Raw genomic sequence first — 16,338 nt, 5'->3', positions numbered from 1 at the left:
ATGAGTCACTCTAGTGTTCAAGGTAACACCAATCATGATCAGGACAACATAGAGTTGAGAGAAGAGCTCAATAGAACCAAGGCTGAGTTACATGAACTAAGGCAAATGGTCGCCAATCTTACTCTCATTCAAAGAGGGCATTCACAAGGGGATCACTCTCATAGGCAAAACCATGATCATGATGATCATTCCCAACATAGTGGTCACCATAGTTATAACCCTTATGATCACTATCAACGCCCTCCTAGGCGTCATCATAACCATAGAGACCATCATGTGGAACCTAAACTTGACCTTCCACCCTTCTATGGAAGAGACAATGTAGAAGAATACTTTGAGTGGGAGATGAAGGTCGAACAGAATTTTGAGTGCTACCACATAGATGATAAGAGGCGAGTGACCTTAGCTACTTTGACCTTTCAAGGAGCAGCCCTCTATTGGTGGACATCCATCATAAGAGATCAAAAGATGCATGGCGACTACACCATCCAATACTGGAATGAATTGAAAGCAGCCTTACACAGAAGGCATGTCCCAGCCTATTATGCTAGAGAAGTCATGGACAAGCTCCATCGACTTCAACAAAGAAACATGAGTGTTGAGGAATACCGACAAAAGTTAGAATTACTCATGTTAAGAGCTGGGATAAAAGAGGAAGAGAAATTCACCATAGCTAGGTTCCAAAGCGGTCTTAACTATGAGATCAGAGATAAGGTAGAACTTTTACCTTATTTAGATCTCAATGATTTTGTGCAGCTATGTGTGAGAGTGGAAGAACAAATTAGAAGAAAAGCTTCCACTAAAAGGAACTACCCTACCACCTCTGACTATAGGACAGATCCTAAGAGGGAGGGTAGTCCAAAGAGGTATGAAAAGCCTCAAGAAAAAGAAACAGAAAAAGAGAAAGTGAGAGGTAAAGAAAAAGAGAGAGAGCGAGAAAGAAATACCTTTCACAAAGAATCTTCAAAAGAAACAAGGGGTAGAGAGACCAAATGCTTTAAGTGTGGAGAGAGAGGACATTATTCTTCTGAGTGTCCTCACAAAAGGTCTACTTATCTCTTAGACCATCAGAGTGAAAGTGAATATTCTTCTAGTGACTCAGATACTTCTATATCTGAGGAAGAAGCCTTACCTTGTGAAGGTGAGTTATTATTGGTAAGACGACTTCTTGGAAGTCAAACCCATGAACTAGAACAATCACAAAGGGAAAACCTATTCAGAACAAGATGCAAAATCTTTGAAAACACTTGTTCATTGATTGTGGATAGTGGTTCCTCTTGCAATTGTTGTAGTTCTAGGGTGGTACACAAATTGGCCTTACCTATTATTTCTCATCCCAAGCCTTATAAGCTTCAGTGGATAACAGAGGATGAAGAAATAGTAGTGAACACACAGGTAACCATACCAATATCCATTGGCAACTATGAAGAAAATGTTTTATGTGATGTTGTTCCAATGGATGCTGGGCATGTATTACTTGGTAGGCCATGGCAATTTGATCATAATTCCACTCATGATGGCTATACCAACAAAATAACTTTCTTCCATAAAGGTAATAAAATCACATTGATTCCTCTTACACCTGAACAAGTGAAAGAGGATGAGATAATAATCAAAGAAAAAATTGAAAAAGAAAGAAAACAAGAAAATAGGTTGGCCAAGCAACCTTCTCAAGAAAAGAAGAAGGAGACAAAGGTATGCATGTTGTTAACTTCTTCATTAAAAGGTAAAAACCTTGAATCTTCTTCTCAAAAACATCACTTTGTTTCTTCATTTTATCATGGGGAATGTTCAAAACAAAGTGAATTCAAAAAAATATTAAAGGCCAATACTTCTTCTAAAACCATTTTTGTCAAAAGGCCTTCATTGTATCTTCTTATCTTTGCATATACTTCATTCATCATACTAATTTTTGCTATTTTTTGTAGATATATTTTTGATCCCGGTGGCCAATATCACCCAAAGTTATGCTTCTTTCTTTCTTCCCGATTTGAGGACAAATCATTTTAAAGAGGGAGGGAATGATGGCAACCCCTTTAGGGACTTACCATCCAAAGAAGTATCAACTTCACTCTAAGACCAAGAAAGGGAAGTTGAATAAAGGACTTAATCTTTTCTTTCTAAAAATCTTAGAATGTTCTCTTTGCTAAATACTTTTACATTGCTTTTGTAGAATATTAATAAAAGGGAGGAACCATGTCTAAGCAACTCCAAAAGGCTGCCACGTAAGAAAACCAAAGAAGCACAAATGAATGGTTGGTGTCCACGGCTTTTGCACTACGTCAACACCCAAAGACAGCAACTCCATCTTCTCCAAACGCTTTGCTGAGTTGGCAACTACAGCTTGCTCCCCAAGCTTCCTCCATCTGTTTTACAGCATGTGCACATTTAAAATAACTTGCACAATACGTTTTAGAAGCTCTCCTTCTTCTATAAATAGAGAGCTTCATCACTTGTAAATGCAACTTGATTTGTAGTAAAGAAATGCTGCCAATTTTCAGCTTTCACTCTCAAGTTCAACCTTGTGCTTTGTTATCTTGCACCTCCTCTAGCTTCTTTCCCCTTTGGAAAGCTTGCTGAGCTAGAATTCTACCAAACACAACCACTCAAACACCTTCAGCATATTATCAAACACCTACCGTGCATCCAGAAATTCCACTGCATTCTCTCAATCCGCTGCCACTTCTCTGAGTTTTGGAGCTTCTTCTGCATATCCTGGAGTAGCTTCCATCATGAATTAAGGGCCAAGTTGAATGAATAAGAAACACCTACTTATTAATTTTACAGTTTCTTTAGATTTTTGTGAAATGGGTGTCTTTTTTTTAGAACCTAGTGAAAAAGTTTGCACCTTTGACTTCAAAACTTGTAGAGAAGAGGGAGACTCACCTTGTTGGCTAAACCAATTAATCATTTGGTGTTGGAGGAACAAGACGAGTAAGGGATTCTGTTTTTCAATTTTTAATTAGGGTTATTTATCTGGTGTTGATCCTGTTCTTTCTTAATTGTATGATATTGATACAAAATTTGGGTTTTGAGGGAGATTGTTAAATCAAATCAATGAAAAGTATTGTTTTTTTCCTCCATCTGGCGTCGTAGAATGAATTTGAGATTTTTGATGAGATGTTAGGCACTTTAATGCCTATAGTAGTTCATTGGATTTATGTTGTTTTTAGTCCTTAAAAAATTTGGTGTCAAAGGGTGATGTGGTTAATGATGTTGGAAATGGAGAATGTTGGAGAGTTAGGATATAATGTTGGGAGTTAGGTTTGTTGTAGAGTGTTGTGGAGGTCATGAATGAAGGGTGATGGTGCTGGAAATGGAGTATATCAGGAAGTTAGGATTAGTACCTCGATGATGGAGATTTGTCACGTGTTTTATAATAAAATGTTGATGTGACATACTATTTGTCAGGTCAAAAAGAAAATAACATCATTGATTATTGAGGACTTGGACAGAATTTATGTATTTCTTAAGTATAAGAATACAAGAGGATCAAACTTTGAAATAGAAACTAAAACCAAAACCACTTTAGTGTAGAGATAAAAAAATATAATTAACCTAAAAAAATCATTACATATACTTTTAAAAATTAAACCCTCGGATCGTCCTCGTATTTGTAGGGGAATTTCAAGCGGGTCCTCTTATTGAAAACGGTCTTACTTGGGTCCTAATTTTTGAAAAATTGAGTTAATTAAGCCCTCTCCGTTAAGTCTTTATAGATGACGTTAACAGATGCTGACGTATTGCACAATTAATAGGCTGATGTCAAAGTGTTTTATTATGTGGAATTTTTATTTAATTTAAGACATTATGACATGGAAAAGGGTTTTAGTTATCTTCACATTAGAGATTTACTTATCTTTAAATTAGGCCCAAAACTGAATCAGTCCAAAGGTCCATTACCGCCGCCAATCACCATTTTCACAATCACGGCAGACCCTATTCAACCACAGTCTATAATCAGTCCTTGTATCATCCCAACACAACAACAGACCAGCCAAACCAGAACATAAAACCTCAACTCCTTCCACCACCCACTTATAACGCGAGCAGAAGAATTTTCCCAAATTCACAGAAAACTCAATATCAAATCCCTAACCTGTAGAGAAGCTCAGATGAACAATCCCAAAAATCCCCGATCGAAATAGAGAGCCTCGCGTCGTGATACGCCGGAGGACGAAAACCTCGTCGTCGTAGAAGCATTGTCGCTGACACGCCCATTGGCCGCGAATGATGAACATTGCGTCTAAGCCGCCGATTTCGCATCCTCCTCCCTACAACCAGAACATAACCAGAAAGAGAAGAGGGAAGAGGTTCCCCCTTTGCAACACGAAACAATGCAAGAAAATAGGGGAAAGAAGAAGAACGCTCAATACGCTGCCGCGAGCCACCACAAACGGCGCTTGGTCGTGCCATCACGAAGCCATCACGATCACTTTCCTTGCACGAGATAGAAGATCAAAACGAAGGAGAAGAAGAGAACGCCCAAGAGTTAGGGTTGTCCACGAACCCATGGGGAAAAAGAATGGTGCTTCCCTAGATTAGGAATTTATTGCAACGAGTTTGTTGATGGAGTTATGGTAGAGAGAGTTGGAGGGGGAAGAGGACGCACTTGACTCAAATTAAGACCTAATTGAGACCGTTTTCAAAAATTAGAACCTAATTGAAACCGTTTTCAACAAGAAGACGCACTTGAGATTTTTCTACAAATATGAGGACCATAAGAGAGTTTAAACCTAATGTTAACTCATCTCTTATAAAAAAAATAGTTAATACAATATATTATTTACAAAAATGGATTTACAATTATATTTTAGATTAAGTAATTTATAATACTATTTTTCAAGTTTTGGATTACTCAATCTAAAAAGTTTATGAATTATATAATATAAAACTAGAGCAAGCATTAAATATTAAAAAAAAAACTATAATTTGGTAAATGAGTTACTTAGCTTTAAACTTTACACACCTTGATCTTTCAACTAATTCCTTCCAAAACTAGTAAGTTTAAGCAAAACCAATGGTGAGAAAGTAAGAAAAGCATATTAATAGGAAGTTCTTACACATAGAAATCACAAATTCGTAATTGAAAAAGAAAAATGTTTTTTAACAACTTCTTTTGACAACTTTTTTATACCCGCTTATGTGGTATTTTATGATTGGTCAAAGATCAATAAAATAGTAACATAATTTATTCTCAAAAGTTGTTAAAAAGATTATTAAAATATCATAATCCATTGAAAAATATTTTGAGATTCAAAGGAAATTGCCTTCCAAAATTTTAGTGAAGAAAAAAAAATTTAGCGACATATTTTGATCTAACCGTTGAGAACCCACCGGCCTATTATATAATTTTGTCCGGTTAGAAACTTGCCCAACCACATGGAATTCAAAATTAATAATTTAATTTCTCTGTGAATCATGCGAAGATCAATTACCACTTTACTAAGGCAATTTCTTTTGGTAGAAATAACATAATCCTTCGGCTTAATTTATTATTATTAAAAAAGATCCATTTACCATAGAGAATAAAAGTGAGTGAAATATTGTCGAACACGTTGGCTACACGATGCTACAGTAGACTAAAAAATATATATATAAAAAATCATAATATTTACTTTGTATGGACAATCCACTATAGATATTTTGCGTCGAGTGCTTCTGAATCTGCCAGCTCTGCTTCAGTGCCAATTGTGAAGTATCATTGGCCAATCAAATACCATCAAAGCCACCATATTTACCCAACACACAAACTCAAAAAAAACCATACAAGGTTGTTTTTTTTGGAGGAACTTGGGTGAAGTGTACCTTTTCAAAACTCATGGCTATGTCTGCAGCTTTGAGTCTCTCCCAATTCCCAGTTTCTGGGTTTATTTGCTTCCCCAAAAGGAGACTACCCAGTAGAAGCTCTTACATACGTGCCATGTCCGAAACCTCTTCTTCCACTTCTGTGAGTAGCCAAAAAGAAGGACCAACAACCGATTATTCTTCAGCTTCGTCGGTGACAATTGTTCCTCCCCCCAACTTCAAGCCCCCAGAGCCTAAACGCTTTGCCGTCAGACCTGACAAGATCGGTGAAGTGCTTGGAGCGGCGCTTCCTTTGCTGTTTCGCTTTGCCACTGGAGTTTTCGTTTCTGGGTAAACCATAGTACGCCTTTTCTTCATATTTGTTTCTCTTTTGCACTTTTCTGTTTTCAGTTTTTCCTCAAGCGTACCTTGATTCTAAGGCCATGTTTGTTTGCTGGTTTTCTGTTATCTAAAATTTGTTTGCTTACTGCTTCAGAACAGTTCAAAGTGTTTGCTCCCATGAGCCGTTTTCTTCTTTCGAAAGATTTGTCTCAACTTCAAGAAGGGAATGAAAACACATCCCCAACTGATTCTGTATTTTGGTTTTTAAAACACTTGTTTTGGGAAACAGGTTTTAAAGCAAAAATGGAAGAAGTGGTTCAAACAAGTCCTTTAGTCTTTTGGGTGTTGACATAGAAATTCAAAGTTGATTTTCTTTTTAAAAAAATATTTTCCAACTCACGCTTACGGGTTTCACTTCGTAGTCCGTATCTGGTTTGTGCATAAAATTACGTGGACAGAGATTTTGATATATTGTATTGAAGTAAAGTAACTGCATAGGAAGAGTGGTTGTAAAATAAAATCAATGGTTTGAGTTAGTTGTGTGCTTGTGTGATGTTCTTAACATAGTTCAATGCAGAGAAAAATTCAGCTAAATGGCTGTATAGACAATAACTGCTGTTTCAGTAAGAAAGATTTGAGAACTGTTAGAAGAACCATGGTGTTGTGTTATGGCTCTTGTGATAGAAGGATCGCTATATTTTTTGGTGAAAGAAGGATCGTGATACAGTGAAAGACTTAGTGGAATTAACTTCCCTTGAAAGATTTTATGTTTAGAAATCTGTCATGAGATTGGTGCATAAAGTCACCAAATACACTCAATAGTTAAAGTATGGAACTTAAAGTATGGAACTTAATTAGGAGATGAACCTTAAGCTAGATCAGTCATTTGAAAGGAACCTCACTTCTCAAAGCATTGTATTACAAAGGAACAATTTTTTTGTTAGGTTAAATTATCAATTTGTTGTTATACCCGTATAATATAAGTTTTAGTCCTACCAATACACATTTAACCTGTTTTAGTCCTTAGACATAAATTTAATAATGTAGTTTAGTCTAAATAATTTTTGACAGCAAAGACTAAAACAGATTAAACAGTGCATACGTTTTTATATTTCATACGCAAGATGTACAACGAATAGTTAAAAGTGTAGGGACTTAAAATTAAAATCTGTATAGTTATAGGGACTAATAGTTTTAGTCCCTACACATACTGTTTTAACTTGTTTTAGTCCTTGGACATAAACTCTATAATTTGGTTTAGTCTAAATAACTTTTGACGATAAAGACTGAAACAGATTAAACAGTGCATACGTTTTTTGTATTTAATAGGCATGGTGTAAAACTAATAGTTTCAAATGTAGGGACTCAAAAAAATTAAAGTTTGTTCAGGTATATGGACCAGACGCATAATTAAATATTTTTTTTGCAATTTATTGTGTATGTGTGGGGCCATGGAGTAAAGGTTATTTTTGTTCAAACAACTATAAGACCATAATTAAGATGTCTTGTTTTCATTTTGAAGTTTTCCTTCCTTTTGATTGTAAAGTAGTCTTACTGTATGCATGAATGATTTATATATTAGATTCAGTGTATAGTTGTATATGTAAGGCAAAGCACTATCTGAAAACCTATCCAACATATTTAGGGGCAGACTGCAGATTTTGTGCAGGTCATTTTGGGTGTTCTAGAAGGACTGTGTTATATGTGAAAATATATCAAGATACTGGCTGAAATTTCAAACTTTTATGCTTTTGTTGTGCCATTGACAGGTATTCTTTTTCAGTTGTTTCTAAGGATGAAATTCCTCCGGACCAATATGCTTTGGAACTTAATGGTAACATCTCATTCTCTATGTTTACTGCTCATTATTTTGCATACCAGAGTCAATAATTATGTGGCTAACTTGCAACTGAGACATATAAAGAAAACAAAACAAGGGTTACCTATGCATGTCTATATGTGAAAAGATCTAAAGGATACAAAAATTTGGCTAGTTTTCCCTCAAAACTTTGATATAAATACTTGTTTGTGTGTGAACAAATCTAAAGAAAGACCTCTGTAACCGTCTTACTGGTAAAGAAATATTGATAGTTAAAATATTGCATATCTCTTAAGAGGCACTGCTTATAAAGTTCACAAATAAACTTACACCCATGTATCTTCCATGCTTTAACTGAAAGATTTTTTTTTGTGACTGAAAGTGCTTATTTTGCACTTTTAAAATGAGTGGAGGGCATTTTAACTTGGTGAGGAGAGTATGTCACATGGCTTTTAGACCTATGAAAAGGGGTAAAATGAGACTTAGGGCAGGGTACAGGAAAAAATTATTAAAGGTGAATGATAAGCCTGAATTTTATTTTTACCATTCCAATGGACTTTCATGATCCATGTCCTTGACCTCACTTGGTGGGATAAGGTTATTATTATTGTTAGTATCTTTACACTTTTATTGTGTCAGATTCCTATCTCATAGCAGCATCTTTATGCTCGACAGTTCCACAATCCCCCCTTCCTTTCCCAGTCTTGTTCCTTATTTTTCATGTTAACATGAGTAGTATGATTTCAGGCATTACGATCAAAGAAACATCAAAATTAGGTCCTCGCCCAGAGAAGTATATTGAGATATATGAATTTGAGAGGTACTTTACTCTCTTTGCAGTCATGCATGGATTAAATACTTCCTTATTTTTATCTTTTCCCGAAGCATAGTTAGATAACTGGCTTTCTTGTTTCGCCTTTGCACCTTTACATTAGTCTTTGAGTTTTTACTTGCTGCACTACAGAATTCACTAATTCCAAGTGCTGTTTTGTTCTTTGATTATGTGCCATCTTGGGTCATGTGCAGCTGTCCCTTTTGCCGAAAGGTATGAGTACTTTTAGTATTCAAATATACTTCTCTTTTGAGTATTTTTCATGAGAATATTTTTTCTCTTTAAATAATTTTGTTTCAGTTATTGTGGAAGTGTTAGTTACCATGATTTGTTCATCATCTCATGCTACCATTGAAGTCTTGAATGATCATTGTGCATATCGTTTGGTTCTTGAATTTGAGTATGGAGATTAGCACCGAGTTTAGTGATCTCTTAGGATAAACTCTAATCCTGTTCCTCTATCAGAATTTATTGCTATCCTTTTATCTATTGGGAAGAAAATTAGGCATAATAACAAAGTTGAAACTTCAAAACCTTACTAATTGTTAGGGTAGTTTTCTTTTGGTATTGCTCTAATAATTATAGAAATAAGAAGAAAATCCTCTATAATTTGGAATATCTAGATTATGTATGCTTTATTTATTTTCGTATCATATCTTTGTTATTAGAGGATATCAAATCTCCTCTATCTATTGTATTGATTTCACTTTCTCAAATATAAATAAAGAGTCGATGTTATTTTAACATTCACATGGTTTCAACTCCATATCTCTTTCCTGTGGTTCAACATTTATATTAGCAAGACTTCTTTGTTGTTGTGGGCTAATATAGAACTGCATGCAGGTTAGAGAAATTGTTGCCATTTTGGACCTTGATGTTGTTTTCTATCCTTGTCCAAGAAATGGTCCAAATTTCCGTCCAAAGGTTCTTCAGATGGGTGGTAAACTGCAGTTCCCCTACATGGTAAGATTGATTCCTTTGAACTTGAATCAAACAAAAAACTAATATTTTTTGTTGATTTCTGGGTATATTAAAAAGGAGGACATTGAAGTGCACTAATCTGAACTGCTTTGATGAAATTAATGCAAAATCTATCCTGAGAGATGTTCTCTAGTTCTTGTGGCATTTTATATCATCAACCCTCTTGAAAATTGGCTCAGAAGCTTTATGTTTTAAAAGAAAATATAGCCTAGAATGAGGTCTTGGTATCAGTTACTACTGGAAAGGAAGAAGGCGGAAGTGAAATGGTTACGTTTGATAGAGTTCAGAGGATCTGCACTAGACATTTTTATACGATAAAATGCATTTTATATTTGGATCATATAAACATCATACAGTGATGTGTATCGATCTAAACAGATCTAAACTGGAGCAAATTTTATCCTTAGAGTTAATATTTTTTTTTTTGTTTCTAGTTAGTTATGTATGTATATCACGTCACTTACCTTATCCTGCCTCAAGATGATTAATTACATAGTTTCTTTGAGTGAGAACTGAGAAATAATACTTTTCCTTTTCATCTTTATTGGTTGCAGGTTGATCCTAACACAGGTGTTTCAATGTATGAATCGGATGACATAATTCGGTATTTGGTTGACAAATATGGTTTGTCTCAATATTCTGTAATATGCTTATGCTGTGGAGTCTCTTTTCCCGATACTTTTCAATCTATTAAATATAATTACATATATCGGAGAGAAAAATTACCATTTGAAAATGTGTATTTTATCATTTACAAGCATAAAAGAAGGCAAGTTTAGACAATAATACTTTAACAGTCATATCAATGCGATTTCTGATCGATTGTCAGCGTAAAAAAAATGTAATTCTTTAGTTTTATTACCTTCCTCAGAAACCATCTTGGCACTACAGCATTTTGCATGTATGTGCTTAAGCACTACAGCATTTTGCAAGTACTTCCGTTTCATTTTTAGCCTTAAATTTTCATATATGGTTTAGTGAATACTTATTTTGCGTGCCATACTCAACTAATAAATATCCTATTTTTTATTTTATTGTCTGTGATGTAGGTGATGGAAAAGTTCCTTTATCTTTATCACTTGGATTTTTAACGGTTAGAACGTGACACCATCAATGATTTTTCACCAGCAGTTGGATTGCGTCGTTGATTTTAATATCTACGGCTATCTTTTTTTGCAGACACTAACTGCTGGTCTTGGTATGCTTAGTCGTATCGGAAAGGTATTGTCCAACATTTCTCCTTTTTCTTAAGGGTATTAATATTTAACTAAAGTTTATTCAAAATTAATCCTTTCTTCCAAGTTAATGAAGGAATTTTTAGCATATGCTTCGTTTGTGCGTATATGGCTGAATCCTTTTTTAGTTGTCATTGCGATCTCACTTTTACCTGTGCAAAGCATATTATAATTTACAACTCTTCCATTTTTTTCAGGGGACAACTTATACTCCAGCAAAGTTCCCCCCAAAACCACTTAAATTATGGGCATATGAGGTTGGTTTACAATTATACAAACCATAGATACTAATAATACTTGATGAATAAGGACTTTAGTCCCTAAATTAAAGATCAGTATGCATGATAATGTAGCCATTTACCAAGTATTAAATTTGAAATACTCGTTTCTTTCAGGTGTCTCCTTTCTGCAAGATTGTACGAGAAGTACTTGTGGAATTGGAGCTGCCACACTTGCTTGTCAGGTAAAAACCATGTTTCTGAGCAACTAATTGTTCAAATTGATTGCCAATAAGAATTAATTTTTTTGTGGGGTGGTTGTATTATAGAGAACTTATTTCATGACCTTTAAGTTATGCAGCTCCATTTATCTTCTTATGGATCCTTCTTGGATCTTATTCTTTAGCCCTTGTATGAAGAATTGTTACAATTTTAGCACGATAAACTGCATTTTATGCCACTTGAGATTAAAACATAGAAATATATTTCTAGAGGGCTGGAAGAACCCCTCTCATGGTTTTCTATTTATATATTGAAGGTTGATACAATAGGGAGATTAAACATTAAAAGCACTATCCTAGACTACTTGGACAGAGTAGGTACGGAGGTTATCTACCACTCAACCCCCTACCTTAGACGTAATGATTACATAAATATTGTATGTAGTTTGGAACAAATAAACTCAATCCAAGGTTTCCTTAATGACTTGGTCGACACATTTGTGAGGTGGTTGATCCAACAAATTCAATACATATTTCTTTTGTCAACAACTTTTCACGAGCAAAATGACCATCAATTTCTATATGTTTAGTTCTCTCATGAAACACTGGATTTCATGCAATGTGGAGAGCAGCTTGATTATCGCAATACATCTGCATAGTCTCGATGTCACAGAAGTTAAGCTCTTGAAGGAACTGCATTATCCAAGTTCACATGTTAGTGACTCCGTTACACTGTATTTAGTTTCAGTGGTTGATCAAGCCACTACATTTTATTTCTTACTTTTTCATGAAATAATGTTTCCTCCAAGGGAAAACACAATATCCAATAGTAGATTGTCTATCAATAGGCAAACCTGCCTAATATGCATCATAGTACTCAAAGGCATGAATGCTTCCTTTGTCTTCATATAACAACTTTTGCCCAGAAGCCTCTTTGACGTACCTTAGAATGCGAATCATAGCATTCCAATGGCCAACACATGGAGCTTGCATGAACTGACTAACCACTGTAACTGCAAAAGATAGATTCGGCATGTAATAGTGGGATAAATCAATTTTCCAACCAGTCTCCTATATCTTTGGCCGAAGAATAATTCACCTTCTTCTGTCGTTAATTTTTGATTTGGGTCCATGAGACTGTTTACCGGTCTACAAATAATCATGTTTGTTTTTTGTAATATATCAAGAGCATATTACCTTTGGGAGATTACGACTCCATCTTTTGACTGAGTTACTTCAATGCCTAGGTAGTATTTGAGGCTTCCAAGATCCTTGATTTGAAAATGTTTACACAAGTACTCCTTCAGTTGAGATATTCCAGCAGTATCATTTTCTGTAATGACTATATCATCAACGTATACTATTAAGTAAACACATTTCCTAAGAGATGTATGACAGTAAAAGACCGAATGATATGCTTCATTGTGTTTTAGCTCAAATTTTTTAATAGGGGAGTTGCATGTTTAGTATAACAGGTTTAAAAACAATAACTAAATATAGTAGTAACATAGTTTTTACAGCTTGGTGCTTGATAGCAGTTATGACCACCTTAGGAGGAAAGGGGGCAGTTTTTGGAAGATTGAGTATTGTAACTAGAATAATCTAGTGGGAAGAAGATTGTTGCTTTGTATCTTTTGTTGTATGACTGGTGAAAATAGAGAAGTTCATATTTACTTTTCTTAGTTCTTCTCTTAAAATAGTTTTTTCCTAACTCTATCATTCTAACTACTACAGAAGTATCATACAAAATGAAGAGTGATGCAATACACATTTGAAGACAATTTTTCTGTAAATTTTTTCTTCTATGTATTCACTAAATTAGCTTTCTCTCTTTTAGTTATCACTTCACTGTTGATAACACCACCTTGGTTGGGTGATTTATGACGCCTAGTTGCTTACATGCTATTTTCATTTACACTATACCCACACACTCTGTTAGGAATCTGGGTTAGAAGCCTAACACTCTCACTCTCTAACACACTCCCAGAGTCACAACACAAGAATGAGTAAAGAAATCGTATGATATTCACAGCAAATGAATCAAGAATACAATCCAGGATCCGGGAGCTTAACCTCCCTCACCAGGTTCAAAACCGGTCTATACAATGTAAGTGGTAACTAACTACTCGAAACTACAAAAAGAGGTCTCTTATATAGACACCTTTCCCGACCCCTTACCTACTCAGCAGTTAGGTCATCTCCCTTATTTCTCTACTCTCTTTCTCCTTTCATATACTTTCCATGTCCTAACATTACTCCCCGCTGCAGAACAACTTTGTCCTCAAGGTTGGAACCGAAAAACTTGCTCTCATGGCTCCTCTTCATCATCTTGTTATCATATGAAGGGAACCCACTGGCTACTGCCCATCAATTCAGGTCTGGAGGCTTGGGTGGTGGTCGAAATAAGAGACAAAAATTATGAGACCATCTTCCCGTCTTCATTATTTCCTTGAAGGTGAGGAATTTCCTATTCTTCCCTGTAAAATAACTTCTTTTACCGCTCGGCTCACTTTCCCATGCCTTTCTACCGCTCGGTTCTTTCCCCCTGCCTTCAACCGTTCGTTTCGTGTTGGTTTTTTTCCTCTGCTCATCCCCCAAGCTCACTTGGTACGATTGGGTATCCTCCATGGGTAAACCCAGTTCCTCTACCAATCTCTTGCCTATGAAATTGTGTCTCGCTCCAGTGTCGATCAAAATCAATCTCGTTCGGCCCCCTATCAAACCGTGCGGCTTCATCGTTTGTGGTTGAGTGAGGCCTCCAACCGAAAAAACGGACATCTCCATTTGCTTGCGGTCTAATTCTGTCTCAGCTCCCGCAGTCTCCACCTCTTCATCCTCCCCCAAAATAACCATCCCTAGACTCTTTTCTGGGCACTGATGGCCTGGACCGAACGGTCCCCCACACCTCGCATACGTTCCCTCCTCTCTTCGTTTTTGGAATTCTGAGTAAGGCAAATTCAGGGTGTTCCATATTGACCCCACCTTCTTAGAGGCTCCCGATCGAACTGGGTGATTGGCCTCGGACTGCTCGGCAACTCTCGATCGGCCTGGGTTATAGCGATCGGCCTCGGACCGTGTCACCTCACTGCTCGTTCGTCCCCAAGACGACTGGTCTTCTATCCCGCTCTCGTTCCCTTCCTTTGCGCCTCCTTGGAACTCCTCAACAGCCCTTGCGATACGCATCGCCACCATCAATTCCTGCGGTTCATGCAGTCGGACTTGATTCCGAATGTCCTCTTGCAATCCCGCCAGAAAATATCCTAACAGTTGCTCGTCCGGCACCCTCTTCGTTCGTCCCGCAAATGTCTTGAAGTATTGCACATACTCTTCCACCGTTCCCGTCTGTTTCGATAATGCCAAAACGCTCAACAATGGTTCCAAACCTTATCACCAGGGCTTCCTTCAAACCATCCCATGAACGATTCTTGGCTTTCTCCTTCCAGGCTCTAAACCAGTAGCCAGTGCTCCCCTCCATCCTGATGTCGGCTAAGCACACCTTTTCCTCCTCCGATACCCCTTGTAACTCGAAAAATTTCTCTGCACGATTGATCCAGTTCAGCGGATCGATCCCCTCGAAGATGGGTAGCTCCACTCGTTCCCACCAGCTGTTTTGCCCCTCGGTAGGTTCGCCTTACCTTCCTCCTTCGTCTTCCCACCTCGCCCTCCGATGATCGTTGACGGATGCCTGGCTCCCTTCCGATAGCCTTTCCTGGTCTCGAGTCCGTCCTCCCCAGAATCGCATGACTTCTTGCAAGTCTTTCCTAATTGCCGTCGAATCTTGGCGCAACGTCGCTGTCTAGACCTTCATTCCATCCACCGCTAGTTCCACCGCTTCTATCTAACCCTCCATTACCTTAAATCTTTCGTCGATTCGGCTCTCCATTTTTTTCCCAATTTGGATCCGACAGGTCAGACCACTTTGTTAGGAATCTGGGTTAGAAGCCTAACACTCTCACTCTAACACACTCCCAGAGTCACAACACAAGAATTAGTAAAGAAATCGTATGATATTCACAGCAAATGAATCAAGAATACAATCCAGAATCCGGGAGCTTAACCTCCCTCACCAGGTTCAAAACTGGTATATACAATGTAAGTGGTAACTAACTACTCGAAACTACAAAAGAGGCCTCTTATATAGAAACCTTTCCCGCCCCCTTAACTACTCAGCAGTTAGGTCCTCTCCCTTATTTCTCTACTCTCTTTCTCCTTTCATATACTTTCCAAGTGCTAACACACTCATATTATGCATTAATGTTTCATTTCAGTTGTGCTAGGGGTAGCCCAAAGAGACATATACTATATCAGAAAACTGGACATTTCCAGGTACTTGAATTTTCAGGTTGAGTTTGTCACCTGTATGCTTAATCACAGTTGTTTCATAATATGTTATTTGGTTTGTGAATGATGATACACAGGTACCCTTTTTGGAAGATCCAAACACTGGGATAGAAATGTTTGAAAGTGCAGAAATCATCGAGTATCTAAGAGCAACATACGCTCTTCAGTAGCAGAGGGTTTTTAAGTCACACTCATGATATGTGCCTTCATTTCCTTTTGTAAATGTAATTGCTATTGGCTCTAACACGGTAAAATCAAATTTTCTCTTTATAGAAATTTCAAAACTTAAAGATGCACATGTGATGCAAATATAGTAATAAAGCTTTCAGAGAAAAATTGCACAAAATTTAACAAAATTGGAGTTTTGATATAATTTTGAAAAAAAAATACACTGAAGATATTATCTCAAATTAAAAATTTAAGTTGAGTTGTAGAAGAATATAATGTTATTTTATAATAGTTCGCACTCGTACTTATCCCTTAATCTTTAGTATTTTTTCATCTAATGTTCTTGATTCAAGCACAATAAAGTTTAATAAAGATAACTTTCAAAAAAAAATAT

The 16,338-nt window shown here is 36.6% G+C and overlaps 2 protein-coding genes across 3 annotated transcripts; both read left to right on the top strand.

Moving 5' to 3' along the window:
* On the top strand, positions 1 to 1,940 carry LOC148193953 (uncharacterized). The gene is made up of 2 exons (XM_088097058.1): positions 1 to 1,695; positions 1,929 to 1,940. The coding sequence occupies exons 1-2, from the start codon at positions 1 to 3 to the stop codon at positions 1,938 to 1,940; spliced, it is 1,707 nt and encodes a 568-aa protein (XP_087953184.1).
* A 3,792-nt stretch (positions 1,941 to 5,732) lies between these two features.
* Positions 5,733 to 16,072, top strand: LOC124825131 (Thioredoxin family protein). Of its 2 annotated transcripts, XM_088096368.1 has the most exons (13): positions 5,733 to 6,138; positions 7,899 to 7,963; positions 8,696 to 8,768; positions 8,975 to 8,993; positions 9,624 to 9,743; positions 10,316 to 10,385; positions 10,811 to 10,854; positions 10,941 to 10,982; positions 11,194 to 11,253; positions 11,392 to 11,459; positions 12,026 to 12,149; positions 15,704 to 15,761; positions 15,854 to 16,020. In XM_088096368.1, exons 1-12 carry the CDS (start codon positions 5,822 to 5,824, stop codon positions 15,710 to 15,712), a joined length of 1,011 nt encoding a protein of 336 aa, XP_087952494.1. In that variant the 5' UTR covers positions 5,733 to 5,821; the 3' UTR covers positions 15,713 to 15,761; positions 15,854 to 16,020. The 2 variants fall into 2 exon arrangements, with proteins under 2 accessions (XP_087952494.1, XP_047153628.1); XM_047297672.2 differs by lacking the exon at positions 12,026 to 12,149 and having other exon boundaries at positions 5,743 to 6,138; positions 15,854 to 16,072.
* The last annotated feature ends 266 nt before the right edge of the window (positions 16,073 to 16,338 follow it).

The sequence above is a fragment of the Vigna umbellata genome, chromosome 8, assembly GCF_029865625.1.
Source record: "Vigna umbellata cultivar VRB3 chromosome 8, Vumbellata_1.0, whole genome shotgun sequence".
Taxonomy (NCBI): domain Eukaryota; kingdom Viridiplantae; phylum Streptophyta; class Magnoliopsida; order Fabales; family Fabaceae; genus Vigna; species Vigna umbellata.
This window is presented reverse-complemented; position numbering and strand designations above follow the sequence as displayed.